The sequence below is a fragment of the Xiphophorus maculatus genome, chromosome 22 (assembly GCF_002775205.1).
Source record: "Xiphophorus maculatus strain JP 163 A chromosome 22, X_maculatus-5.0-male, whole genome shotgun sequence".
Taxonomy (NCBI): Eukaryota; Metazoa; Chordata; class Actinopteri; order Cyprinodontiformes; family Poeciliidae; genus Xiphophorus; species Xiphophorus maculatus.
The window spans coordinates 15,795,115-15,819,422 of NC_036464.1; the positions used below are offsets into that span (position 1 = coordinate 15,795,115).

The following is a 24,308-nucleotide window of genomic DNA, read 5'->3' on the forward strand; positions in this document are numbered from 1 at the left end:
CATTGTTTGGAATTGTGACCCAGAAGTTAAAGTTTCTTTAATTTCTTTCAACCTGCCTGGCCAGTTTTACATCATATTTCTGTCTGTTTTGGAGCGACTTGTATGCTCTTTTGATTCCTATTTGCCTCTCTGCAAATTACAGCACTAGATAACATTATTATAGATTAGGTAAATTGACTGTAATTGTTGGGAGCTGTGAACTAAAAAAAACCTAAAACTAAAATCTACTTTAAAGATGTATCACACATGTGCATCCAGTTTATTGAAGCTTTACTTTTTTATATTTCCCCTTTCACAGATTTGTTTGTTTTCATTTGAATGCTCTTGTCCCCTTTTCATATAAAAAGTATAAAAAAACATTGAATACATTTTTATGGTCTTTATTTTTATCCTAAAACTTGGGTGTTTATCATCATTATACTTTTTTGATAGCCACTGTATATTGAGTTTAATGGCATCATGGTCTTCTTTTCTTATGTATTCTCAGGCCTTTCCATGAACTGCCTACAAAATATGTGCAACTATGCAATTGTTAAAGGGAATCTATCTTTACAGAACCTTTTATTTTATTTTTTTAAGTAATCATAAGGTCATTTTTAGGAGCAAAGACTTCACCATCGGACCTGCATCAAATGCTGCCATATAAGGGCTATTTAGTGAACATGCAGAGAATTATGTAGCAACAGTTACATTATCCTCTTCTTTTTATGTCAATGATAACTGTTTGATTTGAGATTTTTTCTTGTTGTTTGCAGAAGCCGAAAGCGGTATGCCCTCTACCTTATCTTACTTCCAAAGTTCCACCCAATCTCCACCACTTTAAAGCTTCTGACTTTGGGAGTTTCCCCCAAGGATATTTTTCCAAACACTATCTCACAGGCCTCTTTTTTTCTGATTTTCTATGGTGTCCCTTGTGCTTAATGCACTAACTTCTTTGCAGGCAGAGAGAGAGGATAGATAAATTGGAAATGTTTGTAGAAGTGCTGTTTCTTTGTCTTTGCTGTTGTCGGTGTACCAAGGCCAAACTCTCACCCTCTTCATATCTACCTCAATTTTGGTCTTTTTTCAGTTTTGTCCTTAACCTTCTTGATTGATTTTCCTTTTTCTTCACGTTCAGTTTTTTTTCAGTGTTGCTCAGTTGAAACCCTTTTTATGTGTGTTTTCTCAGAGAAGATTAGCATTCCACTCATTGGTGTTTTTATATCAGTGTCAGAGCAGTACTTTGTGGTTCCTTGTCTCAGAATCAGTGATTAGTTTATGTGCAAACATGTTGCATCAGATATGGTGTTGATAAGCACTGATCTGCTTATATTAACTTTTAGACAGACACGTTGCTTTACATTGCTATAGACAGTGGCTGACACAGCAGCATGTTTTTTGCTTTCATGGATTTAATACCAGTCTCATGTCAACCTTTTATGTTGGTAATGCCGTACTCTAGAAAAAACATGGAGCGGTTGAATTTGGAAAGCTGTAGATTGATCAAAGCTAAACTTTAAATTCACAAGCACCACAATTCACTTTTGCATTCCATGACCCTTTCATATTCTGTGCTACATGTGTATCCATTTGTGCATGTTTGTGTGTCTGAGTATGTGTGACTACCTTGAGAGGGTAATTTTTGTGGTTGGATGTGCATTTTGTTTTCTCCATGTGTGTCTCAGCCACCATGTACAGTCATGCTTGTGCGTCTCTTGAGTAGATGTTCCTAAGTGAGGTCACTTCCTGTCAGTTTGGTGTTTGAGAAACAATCCAACTGCACAGAAGTTACTGCAACCGTCTGCATCTACGTACCTGTCCTTATACCTGTACTGCGGTGGCTATGCCTTTCTGTTTGATTCCTGTCCTCTTCATGCTGTTTGGTAACTGCATGCTCCAATACAGTCACATAAGATGTTTGATGCTTGCCTTGTTGCTCACAATGTGAGGTTTTGTACCTTTGACTTTCACCAGTTTATACCTGATTTCAGAAAGATGTCATGGATTGATACGCCTGTAAAATCTCAGATTTGGGCAGCAATGTTTGTGGAACTGTATTAGATGAATTAGTTGATGTACTTTTAACTACATAGCATGCCAGGGATACTGCCTGTCTACTTCTCTTGGGCCATCCCATATGAAGGACTGTATATCATAGACATGGAAATAACAATTCGATCTGCATGACTGGTGCAATATGACCACAAATATGAGCATATATATATATATATATCGTATATATATATATATACGATCAGCCATGGAGTTATGATTACCTAAGGATAATGTGGGTGAGTAGCACAGTAGCACAGATCATCTGTGATGTGACTGAATGATTCTCTTGACACAGCACTATCTTATAGAGTGTTTTAAGGGCAGAAACTGCCTTGAAAAAGTAAGAAAAAAACAGAGTAAGGAGTTCACAAACTTCTCAGATACATTATTGGAAGATCTGAAGATATGCAAACAAATTTTTTGGCACCTTCCAGCAGGAATGTGTAGAAAGTTTACTATTCAATTCATCCTTTGTTTCACTAGTATAAGCTTACATTTTGGAATATTAAAGCCTTCAAACTTAATACACCCCATTGTAACTCCACTGTTAATTCTTGGTACAAGCACCTTTTGCTAATTTGCTGTCTGACTTCACCTGTGTCATTTCATAAGGTTGGAGCATACAAAGTGAGGGGACTTTGAGTATTATTCTTTCTAGATTTTCTAGACTAGTTGTTCTTTTTTATCCTCTCATCTTCTGTTTACCCCCTTTAAGAGGAAGTTTTTATGACCATGGAGATGACAGTAGAAGTTTAAGTAATTTTTTGATTTATTCACTTGTCATCCCTTGGAAAGACTCAGTAATGGATTGTTTTCAGTTGACTGGTGGAGTTGATGAGGCTTTAATTTATTATCTCCTGGTATTTGCTCTTTTAACAAGGCTTCCAAGGCCTTTGAAAGACAAAGTGGCCCTCAGAATCACAGATTCTCCATCATATATATGGTGAACATGTGTGTTTCCATATTTTCATTCTTTGCTTCACCAAAAATCCAGATCAAGTTGTTAGATGCTGAAGAACTGAGCAATAGTAGTTTTCAGTTTTTGTGGCATTTTCTCAACTTTCCGTGTTAATTTTAATGGTTGAGGGACAGCACTATCTTTTTCTGTGCTTCCCAAAGTACTGATTGGATGGCACATAGATGGAATCTTATAGTTGTTATGTAGACAGTTGATTAGTTTTTTGCACTTTTACCAGTGTAAGGTAATGCTACCGAAGTGAAAGATACATTTATTTTAAGGCTTTTTACACATCCTTATGTGTGATGCCAAAAAAATTGTCTATGTCTGCAAATCGGGAACAACCACAACATCTAAAAACATTACCACATGTTCTACAGGACCCAGAATGTTTGTACTAGACACCTCCAGATGTTTCCTTTGTAAGATCTGAGTGTCCAGGACAAAGAAGCCTTTTTACTGGCAAACAGGGATCTCTTCAATATTAAATGGGAGTTCATAATGCTATGGCTGATTGATGTTTGTTTTATTTTCTCAATGTTATTGTTTCTAGAGCTCAGAGGAAAGATTGTTTTGTTTTTATTTTTGTTTAAAAAACAGCTGTCACTTTTAACACGTGTCTATAATTATTAATGTAAATCAAGACAATAAGGAAACATCTCCTCTTTTTCAATTATTCAAAAAAGTATAAGAGACAAAAAAAACAAAATAATTTGTCATCTGAGCTTTTATTTTGACGGAGTGTAATTTTTAAAGGGTCGTTGGGTCGATGTTTTAAAACCTTAGTTGACACCCATATCATTGATGATTGTTGCCTCCAGGTAACCATTAATGACCAGTGTGCGTGTGGGGGTGTATGAGTGTGTGTATGTGATTACAGTATATATGTGTGTATTCTGTGTTGTAGTCTAATTAATGGGGAATGATACAGCCAATCACTGTAAGAGTTTCGAATTGAATCCACTCACAAAATAAAACCCAAAACAACTATTTCTAATATTAGAATATATCCTGTGATGGAACATTATTCTAGTGAAAATTAGATCTAAATATTAACTTTGTATTTTTTATCATATTAATTTAAATGGTACTACTACTTTAAAGGGGACTTATTTAAATTTTTCTTATGTTTTATTGTAACCAATAACATATTTCATATAGCACTTGAATATATTTTCACAAATGTTGACAGAAAGAGCTGTTCATTCCCTTGCATCCTGCTGTCAATTACTAACTGAAACGATTACTATAACTGTACATTCTCTATACTGCAGTCGTGTCTCAGTGGTCATCATAACATAAATTTTGTTTTCCAAGATGACTGTATTTGAGTGCTGAGACTAAAACCACTCCATGGCCATGATTTTAATTCTTTCTGCGCTTGTCCCTTTTACTTGTACCTCTCTGTCCCTCTTCTCACCCACTGACCAATCCAGTATCATTTTGTGAGAGAGAAAAGAATTAAAATTCAGTGTCCGATCATACTGTTGCACATTTTGTCCATCTGTGTGAGTATCACATACACAAATTGCCCTAAAGCCAAGGATATATACCTGTTCTTACTAACCTGACACACATAAAACCACTAAATTAGAGTGGAGTAAACAGAAAGATAAAACTCAGTTCATATCGATACTGTCCTAGTCAGATTGAAAGCCTTAACAAGTGTGTGTACCATTCCTCTTGATTAGCATGTTGTGGGCATGATCTGAGTAACGTCTGGACATTAACAAGCCTTTTTTCTGTTTGTATGCCCTTGATTTCCCAGCATCCTCATCAATCCAGGCAATCACGTCAAGCTGCAGGAGGGAACATTAGGATTCTTTATTGCTAGCGATGCCAAAGAAGTAAAGCGGTAACTATACATCCCTGATGGAAAAGAAACCTCCAAACAAATCTAGGGATTGAGGAATTGAAGTGCTTAACATTTTCCTGTCATTTTTAGAGCATTTTTCTACTGCAAAGCTTGTCACGATGACATCACAGACCCCAAAAGGATCAAAAAGTGCGGCTGCAAACGACGTGAGTATCTGTCCTGGTACTGGACACCACTGGCACCTTCCCTCCCCTTCCTCTAATCCCTAAACCAACTTGTGGGTTTATTTGTCTCTTTTTAGCACATCAGGTTTCTACAACACAAATCTAAAAGCCTTTCATTGTGCCATTGTTATTCTGTTCAGTGCTAATGTGTTTTATGTCATCACACCATTATACTCATAGGAAAGTGTTTGATATGGGTCCCATTTGAACTTCCATATCATCCATTATGGTAGGCTCATTTGTCCAGAGTTTCTTTGTCTTTTGGTAAATATTTAAATGTTGTCGTCACAGTGCATCTTTCCTTGAGTGTAAGCAACAAATAACGACTTTACTCTAAAAATATGTTAAAAATGAAGGAAAACTGTAATAAAAACAATATATCAAGTTGCAGTAGCACTTAAAATGCCATTATTAACAGACTTAAGAAACAAGTTTTCTTTGTAATGTTTGAAACAATTAATAGCAGTATATCCAACAATTTGTACCCTTATAGCTCTACATTATATTAAATATCTTAAAATATAATGTAATATTACCAAGTCATTTTACATAATAATAAAAGCGGTTATTATTGAGCTGCTCTTCTAAACAACTTCATGTGCATCACCCTCCACACTTAGATGTGTAAAAAGTCTTAAAATCATGTACATCATACTGTATTTTGTGGCACCTCTCATATTTCATATATAGTAAATGTAACTAAAACCTCTTTACATAATTTTAACTTTTTTAATGTCTAGGAGCTTTAGTAATTTATGAGTTCCTGTTTCTCTGAGATGTAAATATGATATTACAAGGTTGTTTTTACTTAGACACTCTTCAATATGGGAAAGGCAAAATAATATGTTTTTTGAGTTAGCTAGATGAATAGTGATTTTCATAAGTGCAGGAATGTCTATTAGAAAAATCCTCAACAACTATTTGATTAATAGAATGACAAATTCTTTCAACCAATTGATGAATGTTGACTTATCTCTCCTTCAAAAATCAAAAGCAACTTTATTTTAATTAATTAGTTTCAACAACCAAATTTGGCATTTATTGCAGATCATAAAATAAAATATAGGTAAAGAAATGTGAATTATAGCCACATGTTAGGTGCCAACTCACCAACAAGTCAAATGTTGGTGAATGTATACAGTATACAGTGAATGTATACAAGTTTAATTACTTAAACAGCAAAACATCTTAAACCATTTTGAACATTTGAAAACTGAAGTAATTTTATAAACTTGTATTCACTGAAGCAGCTGTTATTTCTGCCATGATTGTTTTTAAACTGCAAACATGGAGAACGTTGGCCAGATATTGGTGGAGAACCACAAAAACACACACCCCAGACCCTTACTGATCATACCCTGAGGTTTCTGCTCACACACAGTTCAGTGAGGATAAACAGTTTTTTAATGGTTTAAGAAAGTTAAATGAATAAAAATGTTATGTCAACTCAAACTATTGATGCTGATGAATTTCAAATAACTGGAGCTGTGATAAACAAGATTGATGGAGGATTTTTCAGTGTGACATTGTGTTATGACAATAAAATATGAACTAATCTAGAGATTGTTACACACTTTGCAAGGGACTTGGAGGGTGCTGTACATGATAGTTATTGACAGCATAAGGCGCAGAACTTTTGTCTGTAAAATTCAATTTAGATATAGCATAAAAAAACATAGCATAATATTTGTACTTATGTCAGTTGCCAGTTAATATTAGCCAATTGGTAGAAGAAAAAAAAAACAAGGTAAACCACTGCCACTTATGTTTCAAGTAGAAAAAACATCAGGATTCATAATATGTTCTGGATGCAACAATATCTTGAATGATATTATACAAGTTGCCCCAAAAGGTTGCATTTGTAGAGGCATCTGTTCCTTCACTACTGTGGAACCCTGCCCTGCAGTATGTTCTGGTATATCATGTTCTGTTATCCTTTATTGTTTTTGTTTCCATGTTTCTTTATGACCAGTGACAAACTTTTGATGTATTTCCTTCCCTGCTGCCATTGGAAAACACCTCTTTATTTTAACTACTCATTGGTAGTGATTTATTGTGAGTAAAACAAAAAATGGGTGTCTTATTACCCAGAGTGCAGTGTGTTTTATATTTTTCCTCTTTAGCCAATAGTATATTGTATCTATGTTGCATGTACCAGTGTAGCTTCTGCATCCCTTTCCTCGCCTCTCATTTCTTACACTGTGCTCAAACCAGACCAAAGTGAATGAGCATAAATCAAACTTAAAACCAGCATCAGGGCTTCTCCTATTTTTCTTTACCGACACACAGACTAACTAGAAGAAAAGAAATTAAGTTCAACCTAATTGGATGTGACTATGGACCTTTGACGTTTTTGGTCACAAATTGAGAATCAATCGAATCTCATCTTCTTTATGTAAAAACCAATCTGCTCTGAGATTTTTGTCATTATCCTGCAATAAAATAATTAAAAAAAACAAGATGTCAAAGTGTAACTATATGCAGGCAAGAGCTGGTGACATTTAAATTGACCTGTTTTCTTTCAAAAGAACATTTGTGCGGCTGTTCTTTTTTTTTTCTTTCCTTTTTTTTCTCTCCCAGAGAGCAGAAATTGTCCTTGTGGGAAGTTCTGTTAAATCCTAACAAACGAAGTTGCCAAAACACAATCAAAACAATCTGGTCTTTTTCTTGTCCCACTTTTTTCTGTGATCTCAGCCCCCATATTTCCTCAACTCTGGCTGAGTTTTCAGAGATCATCTTCTCCCTTCAGACTTGAAATGCCACTGCAACAGTGTTGCACGTTTCAAATCTGGGAAGTCGCTGGGCTCTTTATATTTTAGACTCGCTGCCCTGGGTGACAAGTCCTGTAGAAATGCAGAAACAATAAATGTCATAGCATTCTGCTGCCACTAGATGGCGATACTTTTCCAGTCATGTACAGTACTAAATGTAAATGTTGATGTCTGTGGATGAAACTAAAATCTCCTGAAAGCTGTTCAGCAAAAATACAAGGATAGATATGTGGATTTGTCAAATACATGTAATCAAAAATTTAACATGTCTTACAGATTTAACCATACCTAATTTGTTGTGTCATTTTGTACTCTTTGATGTTTTATGTTTACATGATACATTCATTGCTCAAAGGATTTGAGCCATCTGTATCACTTTCCTTGCACTCTTGCTGAATAATGATTAAAAAAAAGCTTTTGGAGGGGATTTATATCAGAATGCTGCTCTCTTGAGGACATCCTTTATATTCAACATATCACCTCCGAATGCTTCTGTTTGAGTGTGATGTCCTCCGGTGAAATGTAAGAGGGAGGGACTTATCAAACACCCATGCAGACAGTTTATCTCGGTTTATGTTATGTTGAATTATCAGTTCCGATGCCCTATAATGAACAGCTCATGGTCCTCGACCAGAATCTGGTTATCTGTGAAGTCAGAAGTGAAAGACATTGTCAGGATGTGTGTGAGTGAGTACATGTATGATTGTCTTTTGTTCCCCATCTCTCCCTTTCCATTTTGTTAGAAATCCTCATTGTTACTTATATATACTGTGTACCAAGTGGCCATGCAAAAACTCTGAGTTTCAACAAATTCAGCATGATGTTACAGTCTCACTGCACCTGTTTGCCCATGCCTCCCCCAGAACTGGTTCATTAATGTGAACAGTTTTCTCCTTTTCCTGTTGCTCACAGCAAAACTGCACTTTTTGCATGCTGTTCATATGCTCACGAAGCATACGTGCATGCTACTCGATAAAACAGTCCCTGATGCCTTCTGCCAAGTTTAAACCTGTTACTTCATTCATGATCTGCTTTCCCAATCTGAGTCATGGGTCATGGATGTTGAAAGTGTCTTTGCACGGGTGCCAGACTGTATTACTGTGCTGTCTATTTGCACCCCTCCATTGAGAGAATGGGGATCATGGACTGTTTCTGCCCAGAGTCACAGCAATCTACAGATGCAGCTCTGGGGATTTTCACTGCTCCCCCTTGGGTTCAAGGTTTCATACAATGCAGACCAACACATAGCCATGCATATGTGGTTGACTGGTCATTAATAAGTTTCAGGTAATGCAATGTTACTTATGTAACGCATAATATACTGTAATTTACCAATGCAAATTACATTCTAGGCTGTTCTCAATTTGCCTGGAAAGTCAGTCTTTGCTTAATTCCTACATTAAGGGTCTTTTTAATAAGATTTCCTGATTACAAACTCAGAAAATCTGTTTTTTGAGTATGAATTGAATGGACTATTTCCCTTTGGTATGAGTAGTTATAAGAACAGTATTCAAAGTATTTACTTCTAGCCTTCTTGTGAGCAGACATTGTTTATTTATACTGGAAGCAAAGGTGATGTCACACTGTATGTGAGACTATTGTTACTATAGAACATCTTTACACCAAAGACAGATCTTTATGTAATACAGTTTTGTTTAAAATAACTTTCTCTGAGTTTGAGACATAACAGTAGCTTACAGTGAGTTTCTCTGCAATGTAGCAGTGCTCAAGTGAGGAATTCATTGATCAGAAAAAAGATTAGATTTTTGAGTTTCTGACTTCTGGTCAGGCTCTAAAATCAGACAGTTTCAGCAGATTGCTTGGTGCAGCTCTAATCAAAAGTGATATTTCAAATAATACAAACAATTCTTTGAATAAGTTTGTACTTGAATAAAGCCACTTGGTGTTAGTTAACTTATACTACAAGTCATAAAAAGCAACAAAGCTCTAAGCTGTTTTTAAACAGGTTGACTTTATCATTGATTTTTCCTTCTACCCGGGGAAAAAAAGGCTTTTCTCCCTTCAGAGTTGACCAGGTCTCATTAACACAGCATAATAACACCAAAGCAATCCATTAAATGTTTATACAATAGATTAGCAACCAATCAACATTCACAGCAGACTGAACACCCTTTGTGGAATGGAGCAGTGAAACTGCAGGCTTTGGAAAAAGCATGAAGTGACCAGTCTAGTAAAGTAGAATAGTGTGATGCCATGGACACAGCCTCCGGCTGCATGATGGGATACAGGTACGTGATCCGCTCTGAAGGCAAACAGATAGAAGATGTACAGATGTATGAAAGAATGTACATATAAGGTTTGCTGCTGAAAATATTGCTCATGCCTCTTTTTCCTTGAATGCCTCCCCCCTCACTCCCCCCTTGTTCTCTGCCTCTCTTTCCCATAGTTACAGTTTTGTCTTTTGAACCTATTTCAGCCTTAGCACACAGCTTGACCTCCTTAAGAATCAGAAATGTTCCAGAACCCATGTGATTGTTCCTTTATAAAAACTTTTAAACTTTGTCAAACAGCAAAACTGAGTGAACTTTGATGAATTAATTAGTAAATTGTAAATGACTGCATTTTGATGTAAATTGGGGTTCAAGTCTGTGAAGCAGGTGGCTAAGGCTTGCACTTTCTGATACAGTTACCTTCCAACTCCCCCTTAAATGAATATTTCTCCTTTTGCCATTAACCTGCTGCTTTTCCTCTCCTCTCATCCCAAAACATGACTGTAGCCAAGATGTCCGTCTACAAACGAATGAAACTGGCATGTTGTTTTGATTGCGGCCGTTCAGAGCGAGACTGCTCTTGCATGTCAGGCAGTGTACATAGTAACATGGACACCCTTCAGAGGGCCTACCCACTTTCCTCTGTCTCTGTTCATGATTGCGCAACCACTTTACGTGCCTGTAAGTTACACCGCCCAACACATGTCGTTACATGTCTGTGATGTGTGGTTTTGTTTTTTTTGTTTTTTTCTCATGTGGAGGTATTCAGTGTGTCTGTATGTCGTCTACGTGGTGTGACCTGTTTCTTGTGACACCATAGTTTGTGAAGCTGTGGCCGATGTGAATTTTGTTTTAGGATTATATCTTAGCTATTTTTGTTGCTCTACATTGCGGTATAATGTTTCAAAATGGCAGTTTTGAGTGGTGTGGCTCTGTGGTGGTACTGTACAGTACTGTAGGTGTTAGATACGTGGCTACCGCATGCTGCGTCAGTCATGCAGTTGTGTGAAAATGTCACCTCTCAAGCGTGATGTTAAATGTTTTTTAACTGTTCAAGGTAAGATTTCTGCACATACATCAATGGCGATTCACTCGCAATAATTGTATTGCTGTAATTTGCTGATTGTTGCATAATTGCCTGATGTTTTTAGAGACTTTTAAGTTTATACAATATTTTAGTTAGATTTTTTTATTACTTTTAAAATTTTTCTGCATCTTTTGTTTAGTTGTGCAAATATTGAATTTATTTTTTTAATAAGAAGCAGAGCAGAAAATGAGTTATTTGAGACTCTGGTCCAGGAATGTAAAATAAAAGTGCAGTGTACATACTGTGCTTTTGTTTAAGAGTTCTTTTTGTGTTTTACACTATATAGATTTTTTTTCCACATATTTACTACTTCTAGAAAGTGAAAAAGTGCAAAGCGCACTTTGAAGAAAGTTATTTCCTCCCACACACTATGCTGCTCCTGAACTCCTTGAAGGCCTCGTTAACGGTTCAGGCTTTTCTTCTGTTCCTATATTCACCAAAATATATTCCTTGCCTTGTGGCTAGTTTGGCACATCTCAGAGAATAAAAAAAAAACTCACATTTGACCGCTTTTTGACCAGTAAGTTAACTAATTAAAGCAGACCTGAGTACTTTAGAAAACTGCTAAAATTGAGCATTTCAGATAGAAGGCAAAAACAAAAAAAAAGTTTTCAGGAGATTTTTATAGGATTTAATGATGCAATGCTTGTATCTAACACACATGTAGGTAATTTTCTTCATTTTTATGATGGTTTATGAGATTGTATTGATAATGTCTCATTCAGCCTGCATTTTGAGTGTTCTTTTTGTTGATGACTTGTGTATGGTTTTTAATGGATCACAATTAACACTTTCCACATTAGGACTAAATGATTTGGGTGAATGATATAAAAAAAAATCAGGGGGTAAAGAAAGGAGGTTTTGTATTGTAAAAAAAAAAGAGCAGAAAAAAGCAAAGAGGTGAAATAAGTTAAAAGTGATGTTGGTTTTATTGAGGATAGGTGAGAGGACTCAGCTCCCGATGAGACCTTCCTTTCTGTTTTTTTAACAAGAGGACGTGGAAATACTAAATTGTCTGTCAATTAGACATGGCAGCAGTAAGCCTTGCTATCAAAGCCTTGAGTTCAGACGTACAGATCTGATTTCCTTTTCAACATTCTCCCACCGTCTGCCGACTCAGCCTAGATTAGTGTCAAACACAGCATGATGAGTTTGGCTTGGCCTGTTGTAGTTGGGCCTGCACTGATATCCCTCGGTACCAATTACTGGCCATTACATGGTTACTGATCTCACTTTTCCTTCAACCCTCAGTAGGATTTAGGGAAAGCCTCCTCTGTCTTAGATTTCTTTCCCTTTTTAAATCTGAATGAACAAAGAAAGACTTTAGTGATGGAGAGTACTGGGCTTTGTCAAACAGGGGTGGTTGGATTTCCTCCTCCTACTAAATGGAGAAGAAAAGATAGATTTATTTATAATAACCACAGCTTTGTTCATTACAAGTTGATTTTAGACACTTTTATTGAAGTTGATGAATAGGAGGTTTTTAGTTAGTACAGCCTGTGCTCCAATACAAGGCAGGTGTACCACACACACAGACCCTTTTATAATGGGGTTATATCAGAAATCTTTGTGTTGATTTATAAACTCACAGATTCAGTTTATTACAATTCTGTTGAAGACAGTGACAGTGAGTTAACCGATAGATCTAGTACTGCATAATCATTTTTGCTGTTTATTTGGAAAATAGAGTAACATAATACTTATATTTCAACTATAGATTTTTGTGTGAAGAAAATTGTAAGTATTAACCTGTAATGCAGATGTAATGCATCACATAGTATATTTTACCCCTACATCTGAACACAGTTATTTTTATATTATGCTAAGAAAAGCAACATAATTTATTACTACTCTCTTTAACTTAAAACATGTTTGTAGGTTAACTCAGTTGTGTGGTTATTCGTTGTCTTTCCAATTTAAAAGTTGGAATAATACAGTACTTGACATATAAACCCTGAGAGGTAGTTATGTTGAATTAACTGATTTTTTTGGTAAGTTTTCTATTACCAATTTTCTGAATCAATACAATACAATCAAACAATACTTTGGTAGTTTCTGTAGAATTGTTCGTTAAAATATACATTTCAGCCGAGGAAAGTATAGAGAGGGCCTAAAGAGTTGAAACAAATAGCTGACTTGGAGATGAATGGGACTAAAAGTTACCAAACAATATTACAACACAGTAAAATATGTTTATTTATTCACAGTTTATGTTTTATAATTCTGACTCTCTATATAGTATTACTTATTTATTTGACTTAATGCTTGTTCACTTGTGTGGACATATAAAGCTATATTTGAAAAATAATTTCAGTTTTTTATTTAATATGCAGCATACTGCAGATGACTTAGAGCAATTTTAAAAAATCTGAGAAAATTATGAATTAAAGAGATAAAAATCGAACCTAAATAATCATTTTGAGTTCTTTTGTGTAAATGCTTTCCTCTTAATTGTTCACATATTGTTTTTGCTTGAACAGCTAGTCACCACAAAAATAATAAAAAAAATCTCTGAAAATATGTGAAATGGTTCCAACATGGATTGTTTAAAAAAAGAGAAAGAAGCCCATGTGTAGCAGATGTATGGACATGGACTGTGGACTTTGGGCTATGAAGATGCTTTCAGGCGTTTACAGCCCCCAGGCCCATGTGGGAGAGCGCGTTATGAGTGCATTCACTTTTATCTTTGTGTCTAAGCATGTGTGTGAATCTACATCTCATTCCAAAGGATTTTTATCTGTTTTGACACAGAAATTATGTTTGCATTTTCATTTTCCCAGCCTTGCTGGTTTGTCACCAAACTTGCCTTGACAGCTCCTGTCCACCAGGCAGGCTTGCCCCCCCACAACCCTTCATCCTATGTTGCTGCAATACGCCCTAGATGCTAGCCAGTTAGTCTGCCGCCTCTGTGGTGCAGGCAGATTGCTGGAGACAGATGCCAGGGCCACTGTGGGTCCCTGTTTTGAAGATCTGTGTCATAGGTCAGCCCTGGGCCCTCGCTGTGACCTTTATTGCTGGGGGATAGTTTTGAAAAAAGAGCAAGGCTCTTCAGCAGCTCTGAGCTCAGTTCAAGTGCCCACTGCAGTAGCAGTTGAGAAAGTACCAGTTTTTACTATCTTGTCGGTCAAGGTCAAAAGCGGTAATTCCTGGAGAATTAACAGCACGGACATAAACGGAGAACATGGTCCGTCCTTTTCAAGATTGGAAGTGCAGCATTAAATTCACATTTGGAAAGATCCCAGTTTTAAAATGTGTGTTTGTGCCAACCGTCTGGACTGCACGTGTGAAGAAGTCAGCGCTCTGTCAGTTTGGGTGTAGCATATTCTCAATCCACTACAGAATGATTCTTCTTGTGTATTTTTTTTTGTCTTAAATACAAACTAGGTAATCCCTGCCATTTTTAAACACACATGTAACAACATTCTATTTTTAAAAAATATATACCTCTACACACATAAAAAGTTATATCTGCACTATATGCATAATGTTACATTTATGTCTTCAGAAATTTTATTAAATTTACCATTAGACGTCATTTCATCTTTCTACAAGTTTATTACACTTTCCTAAAGGCATGGCTCACTATAAATGTACATTTTTTAAAATTGTTTTATCCATTATTGTTTTGCCATCAGCCTTTGACTTTTTAGCACTGCCATCTGAATTTTGTCATTTTGTCTTTATTTTTAGTTTTTCCTCATCCTCTTAAATCATAACACATCTGATTTCGCTTTGGTTTAATCATTTCCACCACTCTTGTGTTGATGTGTCCCTCTGTGTGACCTGCTACTTGTCTTTGCAGTCTCCTCAGCTAAATATAAGTATAATGGATTTGTCAGATCACGTAAGTGTGTTCTCTGCCCTTCTCCACTCTGCTCTAGCTTTGTGTTTAGACTGTAGCCACCCTCATCACGTCATGTAGTGTTTGCTTTGTTGTCCCAAATTCCTTTAGAATGTAATTCTGTTGTCTCTGTGTCATACAAGGAGCCAAACTGTAGATATAAACTGAAATTAAAAAGTGTCATGCTAAATATTTAACGAAACTAGTAAACATAACCATAACTATTTTATCTAATCACATATTAACCATAAATTAATGCATTCTTGGTGTTTATACGTAGTAGAAATAAGTTTTTTTTTGTGTTTTCTGAATGGCATGGAATGTAGTTCCATGAAAAATTCTTCTTCTATTCTATTTTGTATTGTGCTGCATGTAGCAGCAGATGGCGCTACAACACCACGGAACAGTGGAAGCCAAAAAGAGGCTGGCGTTCGATTCAAAGCTGATTGCAATCTAGGTAAATCTGTAGTATATAACTGCTAAGTTAATTACTTGTCACTGTATCAGATAAGAATAAGTTTTATGTTTAAAGACTAATTGTCATGTTTAACATTTTATGTTTTTTTTGTTTTTTTACTTGCAAGGCACACTGATATTTAAAACATTTTTTTTCCTTTTTAAAACAAATGATGGCTACCTTTTGAGCAGAACTAAAAGAAATTGCATCAATATCAGTTTTATTTCTAATTGTATTAATACAAAATTGCATGGCTTAAAGAGCAATCCCATTGCTGTGGCGATGCAGTTAAAGAACAAAGCTTGTTCGTGCAGTTAACACTTAAAGCAAAGCCAGCTTTGCTCACGTGGAACGGTAAACATTTTTTAACTGATATGCCCCCCGCCTCGTCATCCAGTTTACGTTGGGACACAGCGATCTGATAAGGTTTGCATGCAGGACAGTACCATCACGCGATTAGCATTTCAAGAAGGGACAGTTGCCGTCTGGGTTGTTCAGGATGCACAGTGGACCTGCCAGGGCGGGTAAGCACCGTGTAACGCTGCACGTGTTTGACAAGGGCCAGATGAATCCAGGAGCTATCGGTGGCGCCCTGTAAATCAAGGCGGCAGCTGACGGCTGAGATAAACGTCTGTTTATTGCCCGGGGCCACCCAAGCCTGCTCCCTCGCCCAAACAACCAACCGACCAACCATCTTTCTGTACCAAAGAGAAGAAAAGGGCTTTGCAATCAACTCTGCAAGCAGATCTTTTACTCACATTCCTCGTTTGTCTTCTTGCAGTGTGCTGTGACCTTTACAGTACATTTAGATGTACAGGTCAAGACTGCAGTCATAGTCAGATTATATGTATGTATGTGTGTGTGTCTCGTCACATTGCTGGATGAACATTAGCTGTATGTATACAAATTATATGTGATCATGTTAAATATGTCACTTTGTCATCGGACTTGGTGATTGTCATTTGCAAAATCGAAAGTAAGCATACTGTTTGAGAATAGAACAAAGATTTTTTTTTGTTTGAAATTAATCTTTATACATAATCCAAAAGGAAAGCAATAAATCTTTAACGGCTAAAAGGTTTTGCATTAGTAATATTTATAAATTATTAGTTACAGTTTCGTATTTCTCGAAATGAAAGCACTGTTTTACACATTATGCTTGAAATGACAACGCCTGATTGGATTTGACTGGATTGAGCTGAGTCGTGTCTCTGCTTTGTGTTAGCAGAAAGAGAAGCACAAATGAGAACCAGAACTGAGAAGCTTCTAATTAATTCATGTTTGCCACTAAATGCAAAATAAATGTCACTAGGAACATTTCTGTTAGTTTCAACACCAGTTTCAGGGGGAAAAAAATGTGATCACTGCTTTCTCATGACCTCGGTGCTTCTGCTTTTAGTTGAAACTAAAATAAGTAAAAAAAAAGAGCAAACTGATTATTGCAACTACATTACTTTTTTTTTATTCTTACATTGTGTACATATAAATTGGAACAATTTTTTAATAAATAAAATCGTACTTGTAATAAGTGTGATAAGTAGAGACCAATACAGGCTTTTGCATTCAGTTTTTCCTCCCGTTTAACAACAACAAATGGAGTGAGACGATCCTTTTAAAGCCAATCATTACATTCAGGAGCTCTATTTCTATCTCCAACATTACCAATGCATTCCCTCCTAATGCTCAGCACCCCCAACTAAGACCTCCTGGTCAATTGTGGAACAGCCAGCATCCCCCTTGTTAATTACCGTAAAGGATGCTCACTCCCTATGGAGCTGGGACCTGGGGGTGACCCCGCGCCATCACGCCTCGAGATCTCAGGTCTGGTAGAAATGACGGCCAGCCCCTGATCCAGGTCTGCAGACAGTGCTGTCTGCCGGTGAAATACTGCTAATTCCATGCCGCTTAGTCACATTAGGCACTATAGGTTGTCCCCATTTACCAGGAAGCATCTTTCTGTATTTCCACCTCTCCCGTTTCTTGTTTGCTACATGACTGTTCACTCGACTGCCAATGCAGCTGTTGTTGCCCGTGCCGTTTTGCACGGATTTACCTCCCAATCTAATAGATATCTCACTAGGTGACTTTTGAACTACTAAAAAATAATCACCTTAAATTTAACAAAAAAGATTTACTTTTTAAATTTATTTTCAGAAATATTGCAGACATGGTGTTCTTTGAGGATAAAAATCTCAGCGATAACCTTTTAGGATGTGATTTAAAGCTTATAAAAATGTATATGCTAAAGTGTTATTTATGTATAATTGAAAAAACATTGCATCAAATCTTAAATCAAAGAGGAGAAAGTATGGGGAAAATGATACATTATATTTAAGGAGAAATAATTATTTACAAAGTAAAAACAGCTTAAGTTGAGTTAAGTAGATACTCTGAAAGTCCATCTCCACAAACAAAATATCATAAAATGACATTCATATTTCTTATCTTTTACAAGAAGAAGTAAGTGTTGCACAAGATCAGATGTTCAAATAATAATACAATTCTACATGCTTGGAACAGTTGCGTCCTGCAGCGTTCACATTGATTCGCACTAATATCATGCTGTGTTATTGATTTCTAACCAAAGGACTGATGGGGGTTTGAAGTGACGGTGCACTTGGCTTGGCGAGCGCAGATTGGAGAGTAGTATCTGGATGCCTGTCTGAAAGCTCTTGAAAACTACAAGGCGACAGTAGTGAAGATCAGACTGCTGTTAGCGTGACTGAAATCTTCAGACGGCTGGTCCTGGCCGCACTCTGGCTCTGAGACCCAAAAGAGTTTAAAAAAAAGACTTTCATTTTTCAACAAAGCTAAACATAGCTGACAAGAAACCAGGAGAGAAGTGCCTGAAGAACAATGTCCTGCGAATACATCAAAGCTTTACACACATATCGAATTTTAACAGAAATCATTCATCTCATTAAAACGTATAACACCAGTCATGACTTTCTTATATTCAACGATAATGTGCTTTTACAAGCTGCTTTCAGAATTTATAGCCCACTAATCCATAGCTTGTTAATGTTCCTTCACCTTTTTATGTGAGCTGAATGCTAAATCCTCTTTTATCTTTGAGATAAACATGTGGAGGAGAAGTAGTGCTCTGCAGAAGGACCTGAAATTATGTTTCAAAAATAAAATAAGAAATGTATTTAAGATTCATTTCCACAACACATTTATTTCATTGTCGATGCTTTTGTCTGTGCCCCACCGACAGTGATAGTATAAGTCTTTTAATGGCAAATATTATTGACAGTTAAAGTGCCTTGGAGAAGTGAGAATCTTTTTGCCTTCTTTCAAACTACAAAATTGAATGCACTTTATCAGATTTTTTTGTATTACACTAACACAATGTAGTGCATATTTGCAAAATGGAGAAAAAATACACATTTTCAAAGATCTTTCAAAAATAAAAATCTGAAAACCATGGAGTACAAATGTATTCAGTCGCTTTTGCTGTGAGGGCAACAAATGAAATCCAGTGCGGCCCACTGCCTTCAAAAAATCACCTGATTAGTAAATATAATCCATCTGGGTGTAATTAGGTCTCTGTATAAATCCAGCTGTTCTGTGAACGCCTCAGGGGTTTATTAGTGCACATCACTGAACAAACTGCATCATAAAAACCAAGGAACACAGCAGACAGGGAGAAAATTGTGGAGAAGTGTAAAGCAAGATTAGGTTATACATGATATCTCAAGCTTTTAGCATCTTACAGAGCTCTGTTGATTCTTTCATTTGTAAATGGAAAGATTATGGTAGAAATGCAAACTTGCAAGTATGTGTAGGAGTTCACTGAAGTTGCAAGAAAAGAAATTATCAGGGAAGTAGCCATGAGCCCAATTTTAACTTTGAATGAGTTACAGAGATCCAAAGCTCAGGCATAAATATAAAATTATGTAACACTGTAAATTAAGTTGAACACGTCATCCCCAAAGCAAAGCGAGGAGCTGGCAGCATCATGATGTGGTGATATCTCCCCTTAGCTGAAATGAAAATGTGTGTAAAAACCTTTTTATTTATTATTCCACTTCACAGTTCTACATTTCTGTTGGTCTTTTATATTCAGCCCAATGAAATACACTGAATATTGTGGTTGTAAAGTGACATGTTTGGCAAGAAACCATAAACAAAGTGCTTGAGGTACAGTTAGATGTTTGTCTTTCTCTGTACAGGCTCTTAAGAAAATGTACTTCAAAGGAAACGTAAACATAGGCGTATTTAGGATGTTAGCCTTCAATGTCAATTTTAGGCTACAATGCTTATTTTCTCTCCTGACTTATCATTATCTGTTACTAATGCTTCTTCTATATATCTTCAATTTGACACAGAGTCATTAAGTTTCCTTTTCTTCTGTTTAGATTATATTTATGCAATATTTAATTTTATTTGAGTATTTAATTTTGTTTGCAATTACTGACTGCTAGCTGGCTACTTTTTTATATGCGGTCCATCACTCACTTTCCCAGCCGCCTTTCCCTGATCTAACACTCTGCACATGTATTTGCAGTTGAGGATGAGCATCCATCGACTCTCTCACCCAAAAAAAAGCAGCGCAATGGGGGGATGCGAAACTCGCCCAACTGCTCGCCCAAAATGATGAGGTAAGAGACAATGATCTTATTCTCCTTGCAGCCTTCAAACAGAAAAGGGGAGGGAGGGAGGAAAGAAGGATGGGTAGATGGATGGATAGAAGTGAAGAAGGGTGGGTAAAATTTGTGTCTGACAGAGATGCTGCTGATGGTGGGAGTTTCAATGGATGGGAGGGGGCAAATTAGGAGTGGCAGAAGAGCGAGGTAAGAAACTCAGCAAAAGGAAAAAAAGAGAGGAGAAATGCCCTGTTAAGCTCTGACTGTTAAGGGTGGCATGCTGTCAGCTGTTAATGACAGAGCTGAAATAATATTTCTGTCATGAAAAGCAGCTGTGAGGAACCGTTTGAAAACTCCTCTGGCTTTAAAGTCCCAGCTGTCACCTCCTCCAGTCTGGTCCGCATGTACTACTTAAACAATGCTGGCACTAATGACACCGGCAACCAATCAGAGAGACCTGCATGGTTACTTTGCCCTCAGGCTACTGCTCTATTGTGGGAACCCCTGTGAGTACTGTTTCTGGTACTTAAGGCCATATGCAAGATGTATCCTCGCAATCAAATATGAATTTGGATATTACCTTCCTTTTATCCTGTCCCGTGGAATTAAACTGCTGTTAATTGATTTTGAAAGATAAAAGGGGCAGTGTTTTTTAATCTTTCTTTTTGTGCACCTCTAACTGAGAGGCTGTGTCAGACACACAGCAGCGCGCCCGAGCTTACACCAACACATTTGTTTTAGACTTTAATCATAAAATAATGTGTACCAATTTACTTGCTAGTCATTTGGGCAGCTTTCAATTAATATATTTGACTAACAAAGATTTAGGTTTAAAAAATATAACCAAATTCCAACCAATTTTTCAATGGTTTACTAACAAAATTAAATTACAACACTTTTCACTTGCTTACTCAGAATATTTGGTTTAATTATGTAATTTGATTTGAAAGAACAAATCAAAAATTTTAAAACACCAGATAAATGCTGTGCATTTATAATATTTCATCCAGAATCACCTTGCTTAAGATATTTAAAACCTACAAGTGCAAACTGATCAATACCAAATGCTCTTTATTTACAAGAATACAGTTTCACAGTTATTTCAACATTTCTCAAACATAAGTTGGATGAATGTTGGGTCCTCCTTAGCATTAGGTTGCATTCATGACTAACAAGCTCTGCAACAAAAAAGTGAGAACTGGTTTAAGAATTAGGTATGAAATGCCTAAATAGTTACTGAAATGGTATTCTTAAACTATTCCATCAAGGTGGCATATAAATAGCTAAAACGTGCCATGCAATGGCAACAGACACTTTTGGCTTAGAAAGTGTAGCTTTCCACCATGTTTTGACTTTGACATTAACGCTTCTTTAGTGTTAAAACTGGATGAACTTTTTATATCTGCTTTAACAAAGTAGCATGGAACATTTTTACCTGAAAAACAGCTAAGACGTTGTGTTGATTAGAAATGACTTCATCAGACTTAGAAGAAGCTCAGCTTGCTAGCTGTCAAATCTGCTCGCACGTTGGCAAGCTTGAGCTTAGCACTGTCGCTAAACATTGGCATAAAATGAAATCCTTGTTTCAAACTTTCTCAAGCATATTCTTAATGACAGTTCTTAAACACGCTACAATTGTAATAGCTACAACACAAAATCAGTTTGCTACACTTTTTTTAATAATAATTTAAATTTCATATTTATTTTTTAAAAATATTACCTGACTGTTGCCCTTCTCATTTATGCTGCTACACTAGTTGTGTTTTTTAATTGTTAGAGCAAAATAATAAATTAACTCATAAAACGTTTACACGAAACTGAAAAGATGTATATATTCTTTTGTTGTTATTGTATCTACAGATGCCTTATTGTTCTGTATTGTCTTCATATTCTGCCATAGTTCTTTGTATGTTAGTTTTTTCCTAGGATCCCTTAGGCAGCGATCTTCCTTCTGCACTTGTGTGCCTATGTGATTTTGTCCAGCATACTTGCCTGCCTGCCTGCTTGCCTCCCCCTCGGTTCTCCACAAAACAAGGACTTAATAAGCCTTTACACTTGCCAAACCATTAGCTCGACATAGAGTCATACCCCTCAGTCTAGTTTGCAACAGAGTACCATTTTAGGATGCCCTTGCTTAGAGGGTGAAAAAAAAGAAGAAAAAACCCCTACAAAAACAAGACACTGGCACATTTCCAGCTAACTGCTTGTTTAAAAGGCTGTTTAGTTTGCCTAACTTAAAGCACAAAACCTTTTCTTCTCATCCCGTTCTGCTTAAGAGATGGTCCCTGTTTGCCATGTAATATATGCATCTCTGCTTTGATCTCACAGTGATAATAATCCTTGCGAGTTATTTACTCAGTTTCCAAAACACTTCAAAGTGGTGTCAAAGTTTTCTCTGCTTTAGGGGGGCTTCTGTATACTGCTGGCTCTTGGGTACTGGCATGACAGGTCCTCTGTTATACGTGTAGATTTTCTTTTCTCCAAGACTTTGCCCGTAGCAGAACATCACATTATCCATTATAATCTAGTGCCCCTGTTAACATATAATACCATATATATATATATATATATAACGGATTAACTTTATGAGATGGATTTTAATGCACAATGAAGAGTGATCGCTTGAGGTAGCCCCAGGGAAACTTTATTCACCAATCAAGGCAAGGGAAAACACAATAGCAAGCTAGCAGGAGAGCCAACATACGCATCAAGTATTTTATTTTTTATTTTTTTATAGGACTTGCTGCCTGAAGGTCTTTGTAAATAAATAATGATCAACAGATTGGCTGTGGGCTTTTGAAAAGTATGCCTTTGTCAGTTTGCATGATGGGGAAATTTTCAAAGCAAGAGTCTGCCTTCATAGTCTGGCAGGGAGGGATTGGGGGAGCACGCCCATCCCCAGCCTGTGACTGCAGACTGATGCACTGGAATAACTCAACTCTGTTTGAAATGTATACAGCGGGAAAGAGCTGGAAATAAAGGGAGAACGGGGCATGAGGCACTGGAGGGAGAATGGATGTAAGGGAATTACTGCTTGTGCTCCTTAAAAGTGTTCTTCAAAAATTTTAAAGGATCCTGTGCTGCTTGGAAAATTCTGGAAAGACATAAAAGTTGATTTGAGTATTTTGAGTGTCCATCCATCCATTCTTATGAGTTTTGTATTTATTATTGCTCAATAATATATCCTGTAAATTCATTTAAAAAACTTGTGTATTAACACTTTAAAATGTTTAAAAAGAATAAGGAATTGTGGTAATTTGAGTATGGAAAAGTATTGAATTTGGTCATGAAAATTTCAACCCTGAATGAGAAAATATTTGCTTTGTAATCTGATATCGGAATTACACTTGGTTTTGTTGCTAAACAAATATGGCGGGGGAAAAAACTAAGAATCACAAATTTGCATTAAGGGTTGTGTTTATTTCTTAAAATAGTATTGTTCAGCAATCTCATTCTATACAATGAGATTATAATGAACTACATGGCTTTAACACCTCTAAACATTTGAGATGGGACATGACTGACAACACGCCTCCACTATCAGAGGATGTCACAGGATCCTCAGCAGCTGATATCCCTTGGGCGTGGCCCTGTAGCACAGAAGTGGTGTCTGCTCTCCCGGAGCCTTGTGGTAGGTTCAGCCCGAGGCGCGGAGGAGGAAGGGGAAGCAGGAGGCGGAGGAGGTGCACGGAGCCTGTGACAGGCTGCCAGTCACACTGCTGACAGCTCTGTGAAAGATAGCTGTCTTGGCAGAGCGAGGTGGAGCGGCAGCCCGCCTGCATGCGCTAGTCAGCCCGCGCGAGGAGGCGAGCTGAGCCGAGCAGATTGAAGTGACGGAAGGAGAGAAGGGGTGGAGGGGCGCTCGGCGGAGTTGATTGGCGCAACACGCAGCTCTGGATGAAAGATTCAGGCTGAGTGTAAAAACACTAAATGCTGTCAGTGTTATTATCACCTGCTCTAACTGATGGAGGGTAGAAGGGGAATGAGAGCTGGATAGAGAGGGTGGCTAATTGACAGCTTTTTTTATTTAACTCCTGCTTTCTCTCCAATCGGTTGGAGGGAAAGAGGAGATGACATCAAAGCCTTGTCATTGAATGGCAGTGTTGATAGAGGAAACAGAAAGTGATAGTGAGAGAGATGTATGTCAAACTCTTGGGACGTTTTCTCCCATAATATTCACGTCTGTCTCTCAGCGGTTCTGTGTTTTAGGAGTTTGCACTTGCCGCTTGCTTATTTGGGTTACACAGTAAATACAATAACTTCTGTATCTCGGTTGTGGAAAAAGTGAGAACATGTCTTG

At 37.0% G+C, this 24,308-nt stretch overlaps 1 protein-coding gene across 33 annotated transcripts in view; it reads left to right on the top strand.

Moving 5' to 3' along the window:
• LOC102216920 (calcium-activated potassium channel subunit alpha-1) overlaps positions 1–24,308 on the top strand; it is a 156,304-nt gene that overhangs the window by 107,113 nt on the left and 24,883 nt on the right. For 5 of the 33 annotated variants that reach the window (XM_023327687.1, XM_023327680.1, XM_023327697.1 and 2 more), the window contains exons 17-24: positions 756–767; positions 4,761–4,847; positions 4,938–5,014; positions 7,079–7,087; positions 10,542–10,715; positions 14,924–14,965; positions 15,339–15,419; positions 19,930–20,023. In XM_023327687.1, coding sequence (XP_023183455.1) covers positions 756–767; positions 4,761–4,847; positions 4,938–5,014; positions 7,079–7,087; positions 10,542–10,715; positions 14,924–14,965; positions 15,339–15,419; positions 19,930–20,023 — 576 coding nt within the window. The remainder of the gene's footprint in view (positions 1–755; positions 768–4,760; positions 4,848–4,937; positions 5,015–7,078; positions 7,088–10,541; positions 10,716–14,923; positions 14,966–15,338; positions 15,420–19,929; positions 20,024–24,308) is intronic. The other 28 variants (XM_023327709.1, XM_023327699.1, XM_023327711.1 and 25 more) reach the window with 17 other exon arrangements.